Genomic DNA, 15,859 nt, shown 5'->3' with positions numbered 1-15,859 from the left:
ATTGTGTCCAATTCTGGGCACCACAATTCAAGAGAGATATTGACAAGTTGGAATGTGTCCAGAGGAGGGCGACTAAAATGATCAAGGGTCTGGAGAACAAGCCCTATGAGGAGTGGCTTAAGGAGCTGGGCATGTTTAGCCTGAAGAAGAGAAGGCTGAGAGGAGATATGATAGCCATGTATAAATATGTGAGAGGAAGCCACAGGGAGGAGGGAGCAAGCTTGTTTTCTGCTTCCCTGGAGACTAGGACGTGGAACAATGGCTTCAAACTACAAGAAAGGAGATTCCATCTGAACATGAGGAAGAACTTCCTGACTGTGAGAACCGTTCAGCAGTGGAACTCTCTGCCCCGGAGCGTGGTGGAGGCTCCTTCTTTGGAAGCTTTTAAACAGAGGCTGGATAGCCATCTGTCAGGGATGATTTGAATGCAATATTCCTGCTTCTTGGCAGAATGGGATTTAACTATATGGCCCATGACGTCTCTTACAACTCTTTGATTCTATGATTCTCCCGATTAGGAAGTTCTTCCTAATGTTCAGGTGGAATCTCCTTTTGAAGCCATTGTTCCATGTCCCAGTCTCCAAGGCAGCAGAAAACAAGTCTGTTCTCTCCTCCCTATGACTTCCCCTCACATCTTGATCCATGGTCCTCATCATGTTTCCTCTCAGCCTTCTCTTCTGCAGGCTAAACATGCCCAGCTCTTTAAGCCGCTCCTCATAGGACCTGTTCTTCAGACCCTTGATCATTTTAGTCACCCTTCTCTGGACATATTACAGCTTGTCAATAGAAAACAAGCTTGCTCCCTCCTCCCTCTGACTTCATAATGAATGAAGTTGGATATCACTTTCACTGCCATGGCTCCATGAAGTGGAATCATGGGAGTTGTAGTTTGACAAGGTCTTTACTACCAAAAGATGTTGGCGCCTCACCAAGCTACAACTCCCAGGATTCCGTAACATGGAGCCATAGCACTGAAAGTGGCATCAAACTGCATTCAATCTAGAATCATAGCCATCCAATCCAACCCCCTGCCAAGAAGCAGGAATATTGCATTCAAAGCACCCCTGACAGATGGCCATCTAGCCTCTGTTTAAAAGCTTCCAAAGAAGGAGCCTCCACTACACCCTGGGGCAGAGAGTTCCACTGCTGAACGGCTCTCACAGTCAGGAAGTTCTTCCTAATGTTCAGATGGAATCTCCTTTCTTGTAGTTTGAAGATGCACCCGTAGAGTTGTGCTGGAGGACCAAAAATTCATAGAAGGATGTTGTCCTCCCAAAAAAGGGTCATCTGGCCAACCTATGGGTCTCTCCAACCACAAAACATGGGTGGCCTAAAGCAACCTCCTTGCAACACCAATACAACAGCCGTTTTATCCAGATCCGCAGTGAGATTGTTCAGCTTCATTTCTGTCATTTTATGGCTCTTAATGACTCTCCTTGGCATGCAGCTGCTTTATTGTCTTTCTTTTTTAGATGCTTCTGTTTGGGGAGAGGGGAACGGACTAATTTGTGACTACTGGATAGTTTTTTATGAAGGTTTTCAAATGATTTAAGCCACACATTGCAGTGCTGTTGTGTGTGTGTGTGTTTCCCTGTTCAGGCTTCCAAGAGGCATGCAAATTTTTAAATAAACTCATTCCACGGAAACTGGATTTGGCATCCCTCTGAGACAAAGGACTCCTTCACATCATCCTTTTTGCACCCCTTTAACCGTCCCATCTCAATTCTATGGAATCCTGGGTCTGGTAGTTCCCCAAGGCTTTTAGCCTTCTCTGCCGAAGAGTACTGCAGCTCCATCAAACTATAACTCCCGAGATTCTATAGCTTTGAGCCTTGGCAGTGAGAGGGGTGTCAAATGCATTCATTTTAGCTTTTTTTCATGTCAGGAGCGACTTGAGAAACTGCAAGTTGCTTCTGGTGTAAGATAATTGGCTGTCTGCAAGGCGTTGCCCAGGGAACACCTGGATGTGTACCATCCCATGGGAGGTTTGTCTCATGAGAAGCTGAAGCTGACAGACTGGAGCTCACCCACTCCCCAAATTCCAAATGCCAACCCTTTGGTCAGCAGTTCTGCCGGCAAAAGAATTTAACCCATTGCACCACCAGGAGCTCTTACACTATAGACATGGTATTATGAATTGAACTTCAGAGCCCAAAATTTCCCACCAATAGCTATGTTAGCCAGGACTAATGGGAACTGTAGTACAACACCATCTTTTCCCTATCCAGAGATAGCAAAAATGCTCATAGACTCCAAGAAAAATATATTATAAGTAGCTGTGTTAGTCAATACTCTTTGAAACAAGAGTGGGGCTGGATCTACACTGTCATATAATCCAGATGATCAAAGAAGATAATCCAGATTATCTGCTTTGACTTGGATTATATGAATCTACATTGCTATATAATCCAATTCAAAGCAGAGAATCTGGATTTTATATGTAGATTCTCAGCACTGTTGAGCTAACTTTGGCTCCTTCTCATTCTGCCAAATGATTGCTACTTCCACAAACAGGGTTTAAGGTACATCTTGAGCTATTAAGCATTGTATCTGAGACTAAAGGTACATCTATATAGTAGAACTAATGCAGTTTGGCCCAATGCTATGAAATCCTGGGAGTTGTAGTTTGACGAGTAACAGAACCATTTGGCAGAATAGGCTGGATACCTTGAGAACTTCCAATACTCTACAACATATAGCCATGACAGTTAAAGTGGTGTAAAACTGTATTATGTCTACAGCAGTCTTTCTGAACCTGGGCTCGGGGCCCCTTGGGGAGTCATGAGAGAGTTTCAGAGGGGTTGCCAAAGACCATCTGAAAGCATATATTTCTGACGGTCTTTGGCAGAGAAGGCTGAAGATCTCTGCTCTGTGCATGACAGAGTGGTGTGCATGCACCGGCAAGGGAGAGCATGTGAGGCTGGAAGGAGGCTCGCACCAGCGAGTCCCTTCAAGGGCATGGAGGGTTCTTTGTGGGAAGTTTGGCCCAATTCTATTGTTGGTAGGGTTCAGAATTTATTTATTTAATTATTTACTGTATTTGTATAATGCCTTTCTCAGCCAATTGGTGACTCAAGGCGGTTTCCAACAAATCAGTATACATATAATAGATAAAAAAACATTAAACAGTATAAGACATCACAAAAGCAATAAAATGCTCCTTGATTGTAGGTGAACTATAAATCCCAGTAACTACAACTCCCAAACGTCAAGGTCTATTGTCTGCCAAATTCCACCAGTGTTCACATTTGGGCATATCGAGTATTTGTGCCAAGTTTGGTCCAGATCCATCACTGTTTGAGTCCACAGTGCTCTCTGGATGTAGGTGAACTACAACTCCAAAACTCAAGATCCATGTCCACCAAAGCCTTCCAGTATTTTCTGTTCGTCAAGGGAGTTCTGTGTGCCAAGTTTGATTCAATTTCATCATTGGTGGAGCTCAGAATGCTCTTTGATTGTAGGTGAACTAAACACCCCAGTACCTACAACTCCTAAATGTCAAGGTCTATTTTCCCCCAAATTCCACCAGTGTTCAAATTTGTGCATATTGAGTATTCATGCCAAGTTTGGTCCTGATCCATCACTGTTTGTGTTCACAGTGCTCTCTACATGTAGGTGAACAACAACTCCAAAATTCAAGGTCAATGTTCACCAAACCTTTCCAGTATTTCTGTTCTTCATGGGAGTTCTGTGTGCCATGTTTGATTCAATTTCATCCTTGGTGGAGTTCAGAATGCTCTTTGATTGTAGGCGAACTATAAACCCCAGCAACTACAACTCCCACATGACAAAATCAATCCCCCACCCCACCAGTATTCAAATTTGGGCACATTGGGTCTTTGTGCCAAATTTGGTCCAGTGAATGAAAATACATCCTGCATATCGGATATTTACATTATGATTCATAACAGTAGCAAAATTAGTTATGAAGTAGCAACAAAAAATAATGTTAGGGTTGGGGGTCACCACAACATGAGGAACTGTATTAACGAGTCACGGCATTTGGAAGGTTGAGAAACACTGATCTAGAAGGTAAAACGAATGCAGTTAGACACAACTTCCAGACTGCGAGAAGATCCAACCAGTCCATCCTCCAAGAAATAAAGCCCGGCTGCTCACTGGAGGGAAGGATACTAGAGACAAAGTTGAAGTCCTTTGGCCACATCATGAGGAGACTGCAAAGCCCAGAGAAGACAATTATGCTGGGGAAAGTGGAAGGTAAAAGGAAAAGGGGCTGACCAAGGGCAAGATGGATGGATGGCATCCTTGAAGTGACTGGACTGACCTTGAAGGAGCTGGGGGTGGTGACAGCCGACAGGGAGCTCTGGCATGGGCTGGTCCATGAGGTCACGAAGAGTCGGAGATGACTAAACGAATGAACAACAAGTCACAACTTCAACAGCCCTGGCTCAATGCTTTGGAATCCTGCGAGTTGTAGTTTAGACTTCTCTGCCTTGGTGATTCCCCAAACTACAGCTTCACTACAACATGAGGAACTGTATTAAGGGGTCGCGGCACTAGGAAGGTTGGTCTAGAGCGTAGTTTCATCCTTAGAGGTATTTGATGTAAAGATGGTTAATACCATAAAGACAGCACTTTCAGCATTCCCTACTACTGGCTAGGGATGGTAGGAACTAAAGTACAAGGAAGACGGCACAATATGTACCCTTGCCAAAAAGTAAGATGATGTTTATTGTCACCATTATGGAGGGAGGGAGGTATATTTGAATAGGATATTGAAAGGAAAAGTTGCACATTTGCCTAAGACGATATTTCTTAGCCAAGCCCAGCAAGAGGTTTCACAAGGAAGAACAAGCAGACCAGACATATTGGTGGAACGCTAACAAATAAAAATAGACAAAGCAAACTGGAGCTTGGGTTCCAAGCAAACATGCCCGCTCCCGAGAGAACATCTGCAAAGAGAGGTGCCTTTCTGGTTTTACAGGCTCTTTGTCTGCCACTGATACTAATCCCAGAACTGGTGTGAACAGTGAGAGGCACACCTAGGGCTCTTTCCTGCTGCACAATAATAGCTTCTTGATTTCACATTAACTGTGAATCCTGAGCTTTGCAGTTTGGGGAGGCTGAAGAGCTCCCTGATGCTCTCCTCCAAACTGTAAATTCCAGGATTCCATGTAATGCGGATAGAATAAACCCATATTTTGCATATCCGTCTGGGGCCGTTGCTCCAATTGCACTAAAGGCAAACAAGCAGAACAGGTGCCTGGCTTTGTTTTGAAAGGGGAGGTGTCTCTTGCCCCCCTTTATGACAGCACAGCCCTCTTATCAGCACATGAAATGGAAAAAGCAAACACTGAAACAAGGAAAGGAAAACAAGCAGGAGAAACAGAGGGTGTAATAAAAACACATATATATCCACATTAATTATGGCCGCATCTCTGCTGCAGACACTACTTCAACTGTCATGTCTCAATGCTATAGGATAGTGGGAGCTGTAGTTTAGAGAGGCAGCAGCATCTTTCAGCAAAGAAGGTGAGAAACCTTGCAAAACTACAACTCCCAGGATGTGACAGCATCTCCAAACTACATTCATTTCAGTGTAGATGCACTGTATGTTAGAGGAAAGAGTGAAGAGGAAAGCTTTCAAAGGGCCACTTTATGCCAAACTCAAGGTATTTCCATTCTCCCTGGAAAGCTTTGACAAAATATTCTGTGTGTCCAGGAGAGAAAAGGGATAGATAAACAGATGGGGAATGCGCTCTAAATAATCTCCTTCCTCTTGCAAGGAAGGATTTCTAACCCACGTGATGCGACAAGTAAATGCAACAGATATATACATATATACAGGCCTACTAGGGTTTTGTGGTTAACCGGTGGAACTCCCCGCTGCAGGATTCTGCCAAAGTAAAAGCAAAACTGCAATTCATGCAAACCAAGATATAAGAAAGTGTTAAATATGTATGTGTGTGTTGGAAATAACATACTAATACCTGAGTTTGGGAAGCACTTGATGCAAAGTAACATGTTAGTTGAAATTAGTTACTAATGAGAGTAACAATTGCCAAACATCAAGATATATACAGGCAGCAATATGAAGACCCAGCCATTCTTTGCAAATGCAGCCAGTCTTCACATTTGCTTGGGTTGGAGAAAGATACACAAATAAAGAATGTGCTAATGTTCGACTTCCATTGGAAGCTGAGAATAGAGTTGCATTGGAGGACCTGGAGATTCCTAAGGAGATTTTAACCAAATCAACAAATAATCAAACCTGCAAACATCAAAAGCACCAATGTGGAATACTTCAGGGAGTAACAACTGCCAGTCCACATCCTTGAGTGCTTCGGTACTACGTAATGCAGTGAGTTCCAGCCACTGAGCAAGCAACAGAAATGCTTACAACTTGTCTTTCAAACCGGATAATGAGTAACACAGCTAATTATTTTGCAGGAGAAGCCTTCCAAGTTCAGGATGCAAGACATAAGAATGTTCCATGAAAATATGCGGTTTTAATCATGGCAGCAATGAGCACATGAAGCACTCGCTGGATTGGGGATGCGGTCACTGCTGAAAAAATGAGCCTCAAAGGGTGCATCCACACTGTATAATTAAGGCAGTTTGAGACCACTTGAACTGCCACGGCTCAGTGCTATGGAATTGTGGAAGTTGTAGTTTGGGGAGGCCCCAGGTCTTTTGGAAAGACCTTGTCGAACTACAACTCCCTTGACTCCACAGCATTGAGCCATGGGAGTGTAAGTGGTGTCCAACTGCATAAATTCTACCTTTTGAAATGAACAACCCATTTAGTAATGAATCTAATTACAATGCTATGCATCATGTATTAGCACAGTCCCTTGAAGCACACGGCTGTAACTCTTGAACCTTCATCCCCAACTGAAACAAAAGCGAAGGAGATATAGTTACACTTCCTTATAATCCTTCCTTCTTCCCCAGGCCTCTCCCAGCCTTTCCCACGCTGTCAACACTGAGACTGGAGCTTCCTTGGGGCAGAAACCTGACATTTTATTATTATTAGATCTTGAAGCATTGTGTTCCAAGGTGTATAAATATACAGAACAGCAGTAAAAGTGATTTAGAGGATATTTTAGCAGGAATAATTATATATGAGAGAGCCAGCCATGGTGTCATAGGGTGATGAGTAGATGTAGAAATAATGCAATCTGACTCCACTTTAAGACCCATGGTTTGATGCTATGGAATCTTAGGAGTTGTAGTTTTGCAAGGTCTAACGAAATTACAAATCTCTGCATTCCATGGCAGTCAAAGTGGTGCCAAACAGTATTCATGCTAAGGTCCCATCTACAATGCTTTTATAATACAGTTGAACTGCATTATATGGTCAGTGTAGGCCAGGCACAGGCAAACTTTGGCCCTCTGGGTGTTTTGGACTTCAACTCCCACAATTCCTAACTGCCGATAGGTTGCCACAAACTAGGTTGAATTGGTCGAAGCTCGATGAGATATTTATTGAAAAACTGGAGCAAAATGTGCTGTAGGATGTCATGCAAAAACGAAGTTTTTGCAATTTAATAAACGTTTTCCATGTTGTTATGACAGAACCAATTAGAAAAGGACATTTATAACCCAGAAACAAAAAATGTTACATAATGCAATCCAGTTCAACTGCATTATATGAGTCTACATTGAGCATATAATGCAGTTCAATATGTGTTATAATGGCAGTGTAGATAGGGCTTTAGTCTCTGGGTTCAAATTTCCATTTGGGCATGGAAAGCCACTGATTGATCTCGATGAAGTATAGGAGCCACGGTGGTACAATGGGTTAAACCCTTGTGCTGGCTGAACTGCTGATCTGAAGGTTGGCTGTTTGAATCCAGAGAGCAGGGTGAGCTCCTGTCTGTCAACTCCAGCTTCCCATGCAGGGATATGAGAGAAGCCTCCCACAGGATGATAACACATCTGGGCATCCCTTAGGCAATGCCTCTGCAGATGGTGAATTTGGAAGGTTGGCTGTTTGAAACCAGGGAGCAGGGTGAGCTCCCATCTGTCAGCTCCAGCTTCCCATGCAGAGACATGAGAAAAGCCTCCTACTGGATGGTAATACATCCAGACATCCCCTGGGCACTGTCTCTGCAGACAGCCAATTCTCTCACAACAGAAGCAACTTGCAGTTTCTCAAGTAGCTTCTGACATGATTTTAAAAAATCTTGATGAAGTCACATACTCTCAGCCTCAGAGGAAGACAATGGCAACCTCACTGGGGAAATCTTGTCAAGAAAACCCTATGAGGCTCACCATAAGTTTGAAAGGACTTGAAGAAATGCAACACAATGAATGTTTAGATCATGTTTAGAGCTATATATGTATGGGTGGACTTCACTGCTTTGCACCTCTCGTGTCTGCATGTAGAAACAGTCATGCTCCCATTCTTAGGCAAAGAAATATGTCCAAGACATCGTCTCACCAAACTGCCAAAGAAATCCCCATTTCAAATGCCAAGGGCCTCTGAACCAGCGTCTCCATCCGCTCTCAGATTTCAGCGACAAATCGAGACTCTCCAAAGCCAAAACGAAACACAACAAAATGTTTCTGGAATTCAAACATCACATTCTTTCTGCTCTTAAAAGCACACAATATTCCCAGAAAGACTGCTTGCAAAATATTGATTCTTTTTCCCCCCGATAAAGAGAAGAGTGGCTGTGTGTTTGTATGTGCTCAGTGTTTTTATGAATTCAACTAGTAAAGAAGGTCTGGGAGGATGTTGCTTTCCAGCTCTTATTGTACTCTATTTCCTATCATCCCAAACAACCAAGGATGATAGGAGTTGGTCTCAACAATTTACATAGATTTGAGGATTCTCGCTCCTTATAGTGAAAGGATATGTATTTGGGAAAAATGAAACCTGGCATTTCCATTTCGTTTTCCTTTTCACTCAGTTTTGGTGACCCCAAACTCAAACTGGTGAAAGTGTTTCACCAGAAGGATGCCATCCTCCACTGAAAATCCCACAAATCTACAACTCCCATGACCAAAAAGAAGCATTATGAGGAAGAAAGGAAACATTGCGAGGGGTGTTTGAAATTAGGTTCAATTTTCAACACTGTCCACCTTAGCAAATTTGAATTACTATTCTCAGCTCAGTCCTTTTGGCTACATAATCTGATCCACGGAGTGGAAATGACCACTAGGAACTAGCAACTGGGTCCTAATAAAACTTTGTCTTCCAATGCAGTGGCTGCCTTTCCAAGCATGGTCTTGATCAAAAGCAGAGCAATAAATAATAATAATAATAATAATAATAATATAGATAGTAATTAGTAAATAATAATCATAAGAAGAAGAACTGGAAAAGCTGACATGATATGAGGATTTAAAGATCGAAGTGCAAAGACTCTGGCACAAGCCTGAAAAGGTGGTCCCAGTGGTAATTGGCACACTCAGTGCAGTGCCTAAAGACCTTGGCCTGCACTTAAACACAATCGGTGCTGACAAGATTACCATCTGCCAGCGGCAGAAGGCAACCTTACTGGGATCTGCACGCATTATTTGCCGATACATCACACAGTCCTAGACACTTGGGAAGTTTCTGATGTCTGATCCAATTCAACAGCCAGCAGAGTGTCTGGTGTGGACTCATCTTGTTGTGTTTCAAATAATAATAATAATAATAATAATAATAATAATAATAATAATAATAATAATATGTTCCGGCAACACTTAGATGCATCTGGAAATGCAAGGATACCCCTCACCCCCAATCTATTGACTTCTTTGAGCCAGTCCTTTCTTTTCTCTTCGGAGGCCCTTGCAAGCCCTTAGCATCTTTCCAATGAGCCAAGTCCTGCTTCTTCTGGCCCTCGGCTCAGGCTGCCCCCTGCCGTACCAAAAGCAACAGCACCGCTGACGAGAACCAAGCCAAGACTGACTCCAACTAGTATGTTTGCCCACCACAGTCCCTGCTTGGACCCAGACCTATACAGAAAGGACTCCGCATCTTTGAGACCCATTCTATGCAAGAATTATGTCATCATTATACTGAATTTCTAGATAAAGATGAACCCAATTGGAAGTCAGAGGCACCGGCTACAATAAGGAGCTCCCTCTTTCCAGCTGCGTCCTTTTTTTGGTGGTTCATTCTCCAACTAAACATCCACAAACCATGCCAAAGGGTGCATCTGCAACCTTGTAATTGCACTAACATATACTAGACTCGTGTGCCCAAATCCACCAGTCCAAAGTTGCCCTCCTCCCCAAATACCGAAGGATGTGATTTCGGACATGGATCGTATATACTGGACACTGCTTGGACAATCTTTCTCTTTCCATCCACCATCACAAGATCTCATTGTCTGTCAGCTCCACCCCCTCCTTCCTCACATCTGGATTAACCCTCTGTGCATCGAGATGGCACAGTGGGCAAGCTTGGGTTCTGACCCCTTTGGCGAGGGGTACCTCTTTGGACACAAAAAGCACCCCCTTGTTTTGGAAAAGGGAGCACCAGGGATTACAATTTTGGTCATATTCCCTATTACCAATCCTTAGGACTGTACTCTGCTCTATCCAGAAAATAAACCAAAGGCAAATGCAGCATCCCTTTCCTCTCCGCACAACTGTCAGTCTCCGGAATAATACTAAATCCCTCCAGTGACTTTCGGAATCCCAATTTGGAAAGAAGGGGACGATGGGATATGTTATTTTCAAAGTGTAAACACTGGAGGATAGCATAGTAGGCATTCTGTATGCGATTACGTTATCGCACACTATTTCTTCCATTCTCTGTCTCCTGTAGATAAACATCTCTACAAAAGGGGTGCCTCTGAGGCTGGGTTTACACTGCGCTATAATCCAGATTAACTGCGTTTTACTGTGTTTTGTAGAGAGGCTTGTTAGACATTGTTTCTGTTGGCGTAAATGCCTATGACCATTGTTCAGAGCATTCACAAATTGATTGATTGATTAACTGCATCAAACGGTGTGAACTCATACAATCCAGTTCCGCGGCATCAATCGGCGTTCCAAAACTGGATTAGAGAGTAGTGCGGATCCAGCCTTAGACTCACAGGTGTATCTCGTATGCAATTACATTACTGCATTTATTACATTCTCTGTCTCCTGTAGATAAACATCTCTACTGGAGGGGCGGGGGGCAGCTCTGAGACTGGGTTTACATTGTGCTACAATCCAAATTAGCTGCATCAGATGGTGTAGACTCACACAATCCAGTTCCATGCAGCTGATCAGCATTTTGAAACCGGATTAGAAGACAGTGCAGACCCAGCCTTAGACTAGCAGGTGTGTCTCGTACACTTTGCAACCTACGTTGCCTTACTATCAAAGCAATACGGTACATGAGATGATTTGGGTGTCGGTGCAGACAATTCCCTTTTTATTTTTCCTGCTGATAATGCATACCAAAACAATTTAGTTTGGACACACGGATAGTTCCCTACCGAGGAGACCAAACTACACATCCTACAATTCCCGTGACAGGTGAAATTGGGGCAGAACAGCATTCATTCCAAGGTACCGAGTGGGATGGGTCCATCTAACCTTGCAGTGAACACAGAAAGGAACACAACCAAACAACTGGATGGAAACGAGTCCCCAACTTCCTCTCTTTGGAACAAATTCTCCAATAGGGGACCACTTATCAAGGCTTGAGCAAATGCTCCAATTTGGACCACTCAGTGAGGCTTGATCAAAACCTCCTACAGGGGAACACTCAGTGAGGTTTGGACCAAAGCCCCAACTCAGTGAAGCTTGAGCAAAACCTCCTACAGGGGGGACACTCAGTGAGGCTTGGACCATAGATCCAACAGGGGGGCACTCAGTGAAAACCTCCAACAGGGGGCCATTCAGTGAGGCTTGAGCAAAACCTCCTACAGGTGCCACTCAGTTGGACTTGGACAAAACCTCCAACAGGGGGTCATTCAGTGAGGCTTGGACCAAAGCCCCAACTCAGTGAGGCTTGAGCAAAACCTCCTATAGGGGGGCACTCAGTTGGATTTGGACAAAACCTCCAACAGGGGGCTACTCAGTGAGGCTTGGACCAAAGCTAAAACAGGGGGCCACTCAATGAGGCTTGTTCAAAACCTCCAACAGGGGGCCATTCAGTGAGGCTTGGCCCAAAGATATAACAGGGAGCCACTCAGGTAAGCTTGGACCAAAGCTCCAATTCAGTGAGGCTTGAGCAAAACCTTCTACAGGGGGCCACTCAGTTAGATTTGGACAAAACCTCCAACAGAGGGCCATTCAGTGAGGCTTGAACCAGAGATCCAACAGGGGGCCACACAGTGAGGCTTGGACCAAAGATATAACAGGGGGCCACTCGGTTAGGCTTGGACCAAAGCCCCAACTCAGTGAGGCTTGATCAAAACCTTCAATGGGGGGGGGGCACTCAGTGAGGCTTGGACAAAACCTCCAACAGGGAGCAGTTCAGTGAGGCTTGGCCCAAAGATATAATAGGGGGCCACTTAGTGAGGCTTGGACCAAAGCTCCAATTCAATGAGGCTTGAGCAAAACCTCCTACAGGGGGCCACTCAGTTAGACTTGGACAAAACCTCCAACAAGGGGCCATTCAGTGAGCCTTGAGCAAAACCTCCAACAAAGGGACACTCAATTAGGCTTGGACCAAAGATCTAATGGGGGCCACTTAGAGAGGCCTGATCAAAGCCTCCAACAGGAGGCTTGGACCAAAGTCCCAACTCAGTGCGACTTGAGTAAAACCTCCTACAGAGGGGCTCTCAGTGAGGCTTGGACCAAAGCCCTAACTCAGTGAGGCTTGAGCAAAACCTCCTACAAGGGGCCACTCAGTGAGACTTGGACAAAACCTCCAAGCGGGGGGGGGGGGGGCATTGAGTGAGGCTTGCTCTTCTGATGGAGAAGGAAAGGCGAGGAGCTCATCTCTCTCCTTGCCTGCATGCATCTCACCTGGGAAGGGGCCCAGCGCTGCCAAGCAAAGGCCGGTCGCCCACCAGCTCCGGAGCCAGCCTTGGCTCGCTTTCCCAGCCATCGAGACAGAGTTCCTTCCTTCCTTCCTTCTTTCCTTCGCTGTGGGGCCGACTCAAGGGGATGCTCTCATTCAAAGGAGGATGCAAGACCCGGCATCGGAAGGGCAAAACAAGAGACCCAAAAGAGGAATCAGAATGGACGGGTGGCTGAGATGAGTAAGTATATATATATATATATTGCGAAAAAATCCACAAAAGATCCTTTTTCGTTCGGTTTCCGCGCTCCAGCCTCCCTTGTGGAAGGCTCCTTTCCCCAAAGACACGATCCCGCGTGGAAAGGGAGGCAAGAGGCACCGTCTGGACGCTTTCCTCTTCTTTTCAGACCGGATCCGGGCGGCGGGGCATGTCTTCCCCGAGGATGGAGGCGGACACGGGGAATCACGCGTGTCCGGAGTCACGGAGGAAGGGAGACAGGAAGACAGGCTCGCCTTCGCCTTCCCCTCCTCTTTCTGCCTCTCCTCCTTTTCTTCTCCGGCGGGGAAGGAGATCTAGTGGGTGGGCTCCTTCTCCAGGGTTTCAGAGACCCTCCTCCGGGCGGCCAGAGTTTCCCCGCGGGATCCGGAGCTCCATCGTGGCGGGCGGCTCCCTTTCGCGCGGCTTCCAAGCTCGATCTGGAAAGGAACCCAGAAAGCTCAGAATGGGAGGAGGAGGAGGGAGAGGGGCGGGGCCGGCGCCCTCCCCTCCTGCGTGCCTGCGTGCGCGTGCACGGCGCCACAGCCCCCCTCTTCCCGCCGTTCTCCCCCCCCCTTTCAATTTTTGTGGATGCTGCCCGGCCACGCCCACTCCAGCCTCGGCACCGCCTCTACTCTGTGACGTCACGGCATGTTCAACTAATCAAAGTAGAGTGGGAGGGGAGCCCGCGTAGGAGGTTAACCCTTTCCTTTCCAGCAACCAGCATTACTTAGAGAAATAACACACCTCTATCCGCTAGATAATGGAGAAAGGCAGGGAGTTGCAGAAAAAAAAAATACTATTTCTCTTTTATTGACCACTAGCCGTCCCCTGCCAGACGTTGCTGTGGCCCAGTCTGGTGATCTGGAACATGAAGTAACGAGAAAGTGTTGGTTTCTAATATATGGAATTTATGCTGGGTTGTTGTAGGATTTTTCGGGCTGTATGGCAATGTTCTAGAGGCATTCTCTCCTGACGTTTCGCCTGCATCTATGGCAAGCATCTTCAGAGGTAGTGAGGTGTTTTGGAACTAGGGAAAAGGGTTTATATATCTGTGGAATGAACAGGGTGGGACAAAGGACTCTTGTCTGCTGGAGCTAGGTGTGAATGTTTCAGCTGACCACCTTGATTAGCATATAATGGCCTGACAGTGCCTAGAGCAAACTTTTGTTGAGAGGTGATTAGATGTCCTTGTTTGTTTCCTCTCTGTTGTTTTGCTGTTGTAATTTTTGAGTTTTCTTTAATACTGGTAGCCAGATTTTGTTCATTTTCATGGTTTCCTCCTTTCTGCTGAAATTGTCCACATGCTTGTGGATTTCAATGGCTTCTCTGTGTAGTCTGACATGGTGGTTCCGCCCAGATCCAACCAGAGGAAAAGTATTCTTGCCATTCATCAAGGGAACCACTGACCGCATTGGGAACCTGATGAGGAAACACAACATACAAACTATCTACAGACCCACCAAGAAAATCCAACAAATGCTACGTTCAGCAAAGGACAAGAGGGATCCTCTTGCTTCTGCAGAAGTCTCCCGTGTACCATGCAGCTGTGGACAAGTCTACATAGGGACCACCAAACGCAGCAGCAGAATGACCCAGACACACATCAAGGAACATGAAAGGCACTGCAGACTCATTCAGCCAGAGAAGTCAGCCAGAGTAGAGCACCTGATGAACCAACCTGGACACAGCATTTTATTTGAGAAGACAGAAATGCTGGACCACTCTCACAACCACCATGGCCATTTCTTGCTGTTTCTTTGTCAGTGTTGATGTAGAGATTGTTTGGTTTGCCTACTCTGGAACATGCAACATATCATTGTTCTTCTTTAGGGATCCCTTTCAAATCTAGGATACTATATCTCTGTGTGTGTGAATCATATCTATCTATATCTATGGCTGGATGGCTCTTTGTCAGGAGGGCTCTGAAAATGTTTTTTGCCCTGGTGAAGGGAGTTGGATTGGGTGGCCTTAAGTATTTTCTGTTGGTCATGGGGGTTCTTTGTGGGAAGTTTGCCCCAATTCTGTCGTTCATGGGGTTCAGAATGCTCTTTGATTGTAGGTAACTACACCTCTCAATTTTCAAGGTCTATTTTCCCCAAACTCCATCTGTATTCATATTTGGGCATATGGAATATGGTCCAGGTCCATCATTGTTTGAGTCCACAGTGCTCTCTGGGTGTAGGTGAATTCCAACGCCCAAACTCAAGGTCAGTGCCCACCAAACCCTTCCAGTATCTTCTGTTGGTCAGGGGAGTCCTGTATGCCATGTTTGGTTCAATTTCATCATTGGTGGAGTTTAGAATGCTCTTTGATTGTAGGTTAACTATAAATCCCAGCAACTACAACTCCCAAATGACAACATCAATTTATTTTGAGTGATGGGCACTCCTTGGGTTAGTAGGTGTCTTGTGGCCAAATTTGGTGTCAATTTGTCCAGTTTTTGAGTTATGTTAATCCCACAAACGAACATTACATCATCATCATTATTATTATTATTATTATTATTATTTATATAGATTCTAAAGCCTTTGACTGTGTGGATCATCATAAATTGTGGCAAGTTCTTGGTGGGATGGGCATACCAAATCACTTTGTCTCTCTCCTGAGGAATCTGTATAACAACCAAGTTGCAACAGTAAGAACTGACAATGGAACAACAGACTGGTTCAAGTTTGGGAAAGGCGTACGGCAGGGTTGTATATTCTCACCCAACCTATTCAACTTGTATGCAG

At 45.0% G+C, this 15,859-nt stretch overlaps 1 protein-coding gene across 8 annotated transcripts in view; it reads right to left on the bottom strand.

Moving 5' to 3' along the window:
• Positions 1–13,602, bottom strand: part of NECTIN1 (nectin cell adhesion molecule 1) — a 266,551-nt gene extending 252,949 nt beyond the window's left edge. For 5 of the 8 annotated variants that reach the window (XM_060787774.2, XM_060787778.2, XM_060787780.2 and 2 more), the window contains exon 1: positions 12,874–13,600. In XM_060787774.2, the coding sequence (XP_060643757.2) occupies positions 12,874–12,955 (82 nt within the window). In that variant the 5' untranslated portion in view covers positions 12,956–13,600. Of the gene's footprint in view, positions 1–12,873 lie in introns of all 8 variants that reach the window. The other 3 variants (XM_060787776.2, XM_060787779.2, XM_060787775.2) reach the window with 2 other exon arrangements.
• Between the last annotated feature and the right edge of the window lie 2,257 nt (positions 13,603–15,859).

Source organism: Anolis sagrei, chromosome 7 (genome assembly GCF_037176765.1).
Source record: "Anolis sagrei isolate rAnoSag1 chromosome 7, rAnoSag1.mat, whole genome shotgun sequence".
Lineage (NCBI taxonomy): Eukaryota > Metazoa > Chordata > Lepidosauria > Squamata > Dactyloidae > Anolis > Anolis sagrei.
The sequence above is the reverse complement of the archived record's forward strand: the minus strand, read 5'-3'. Positions and strand labels throughout refer to the sequence as shown.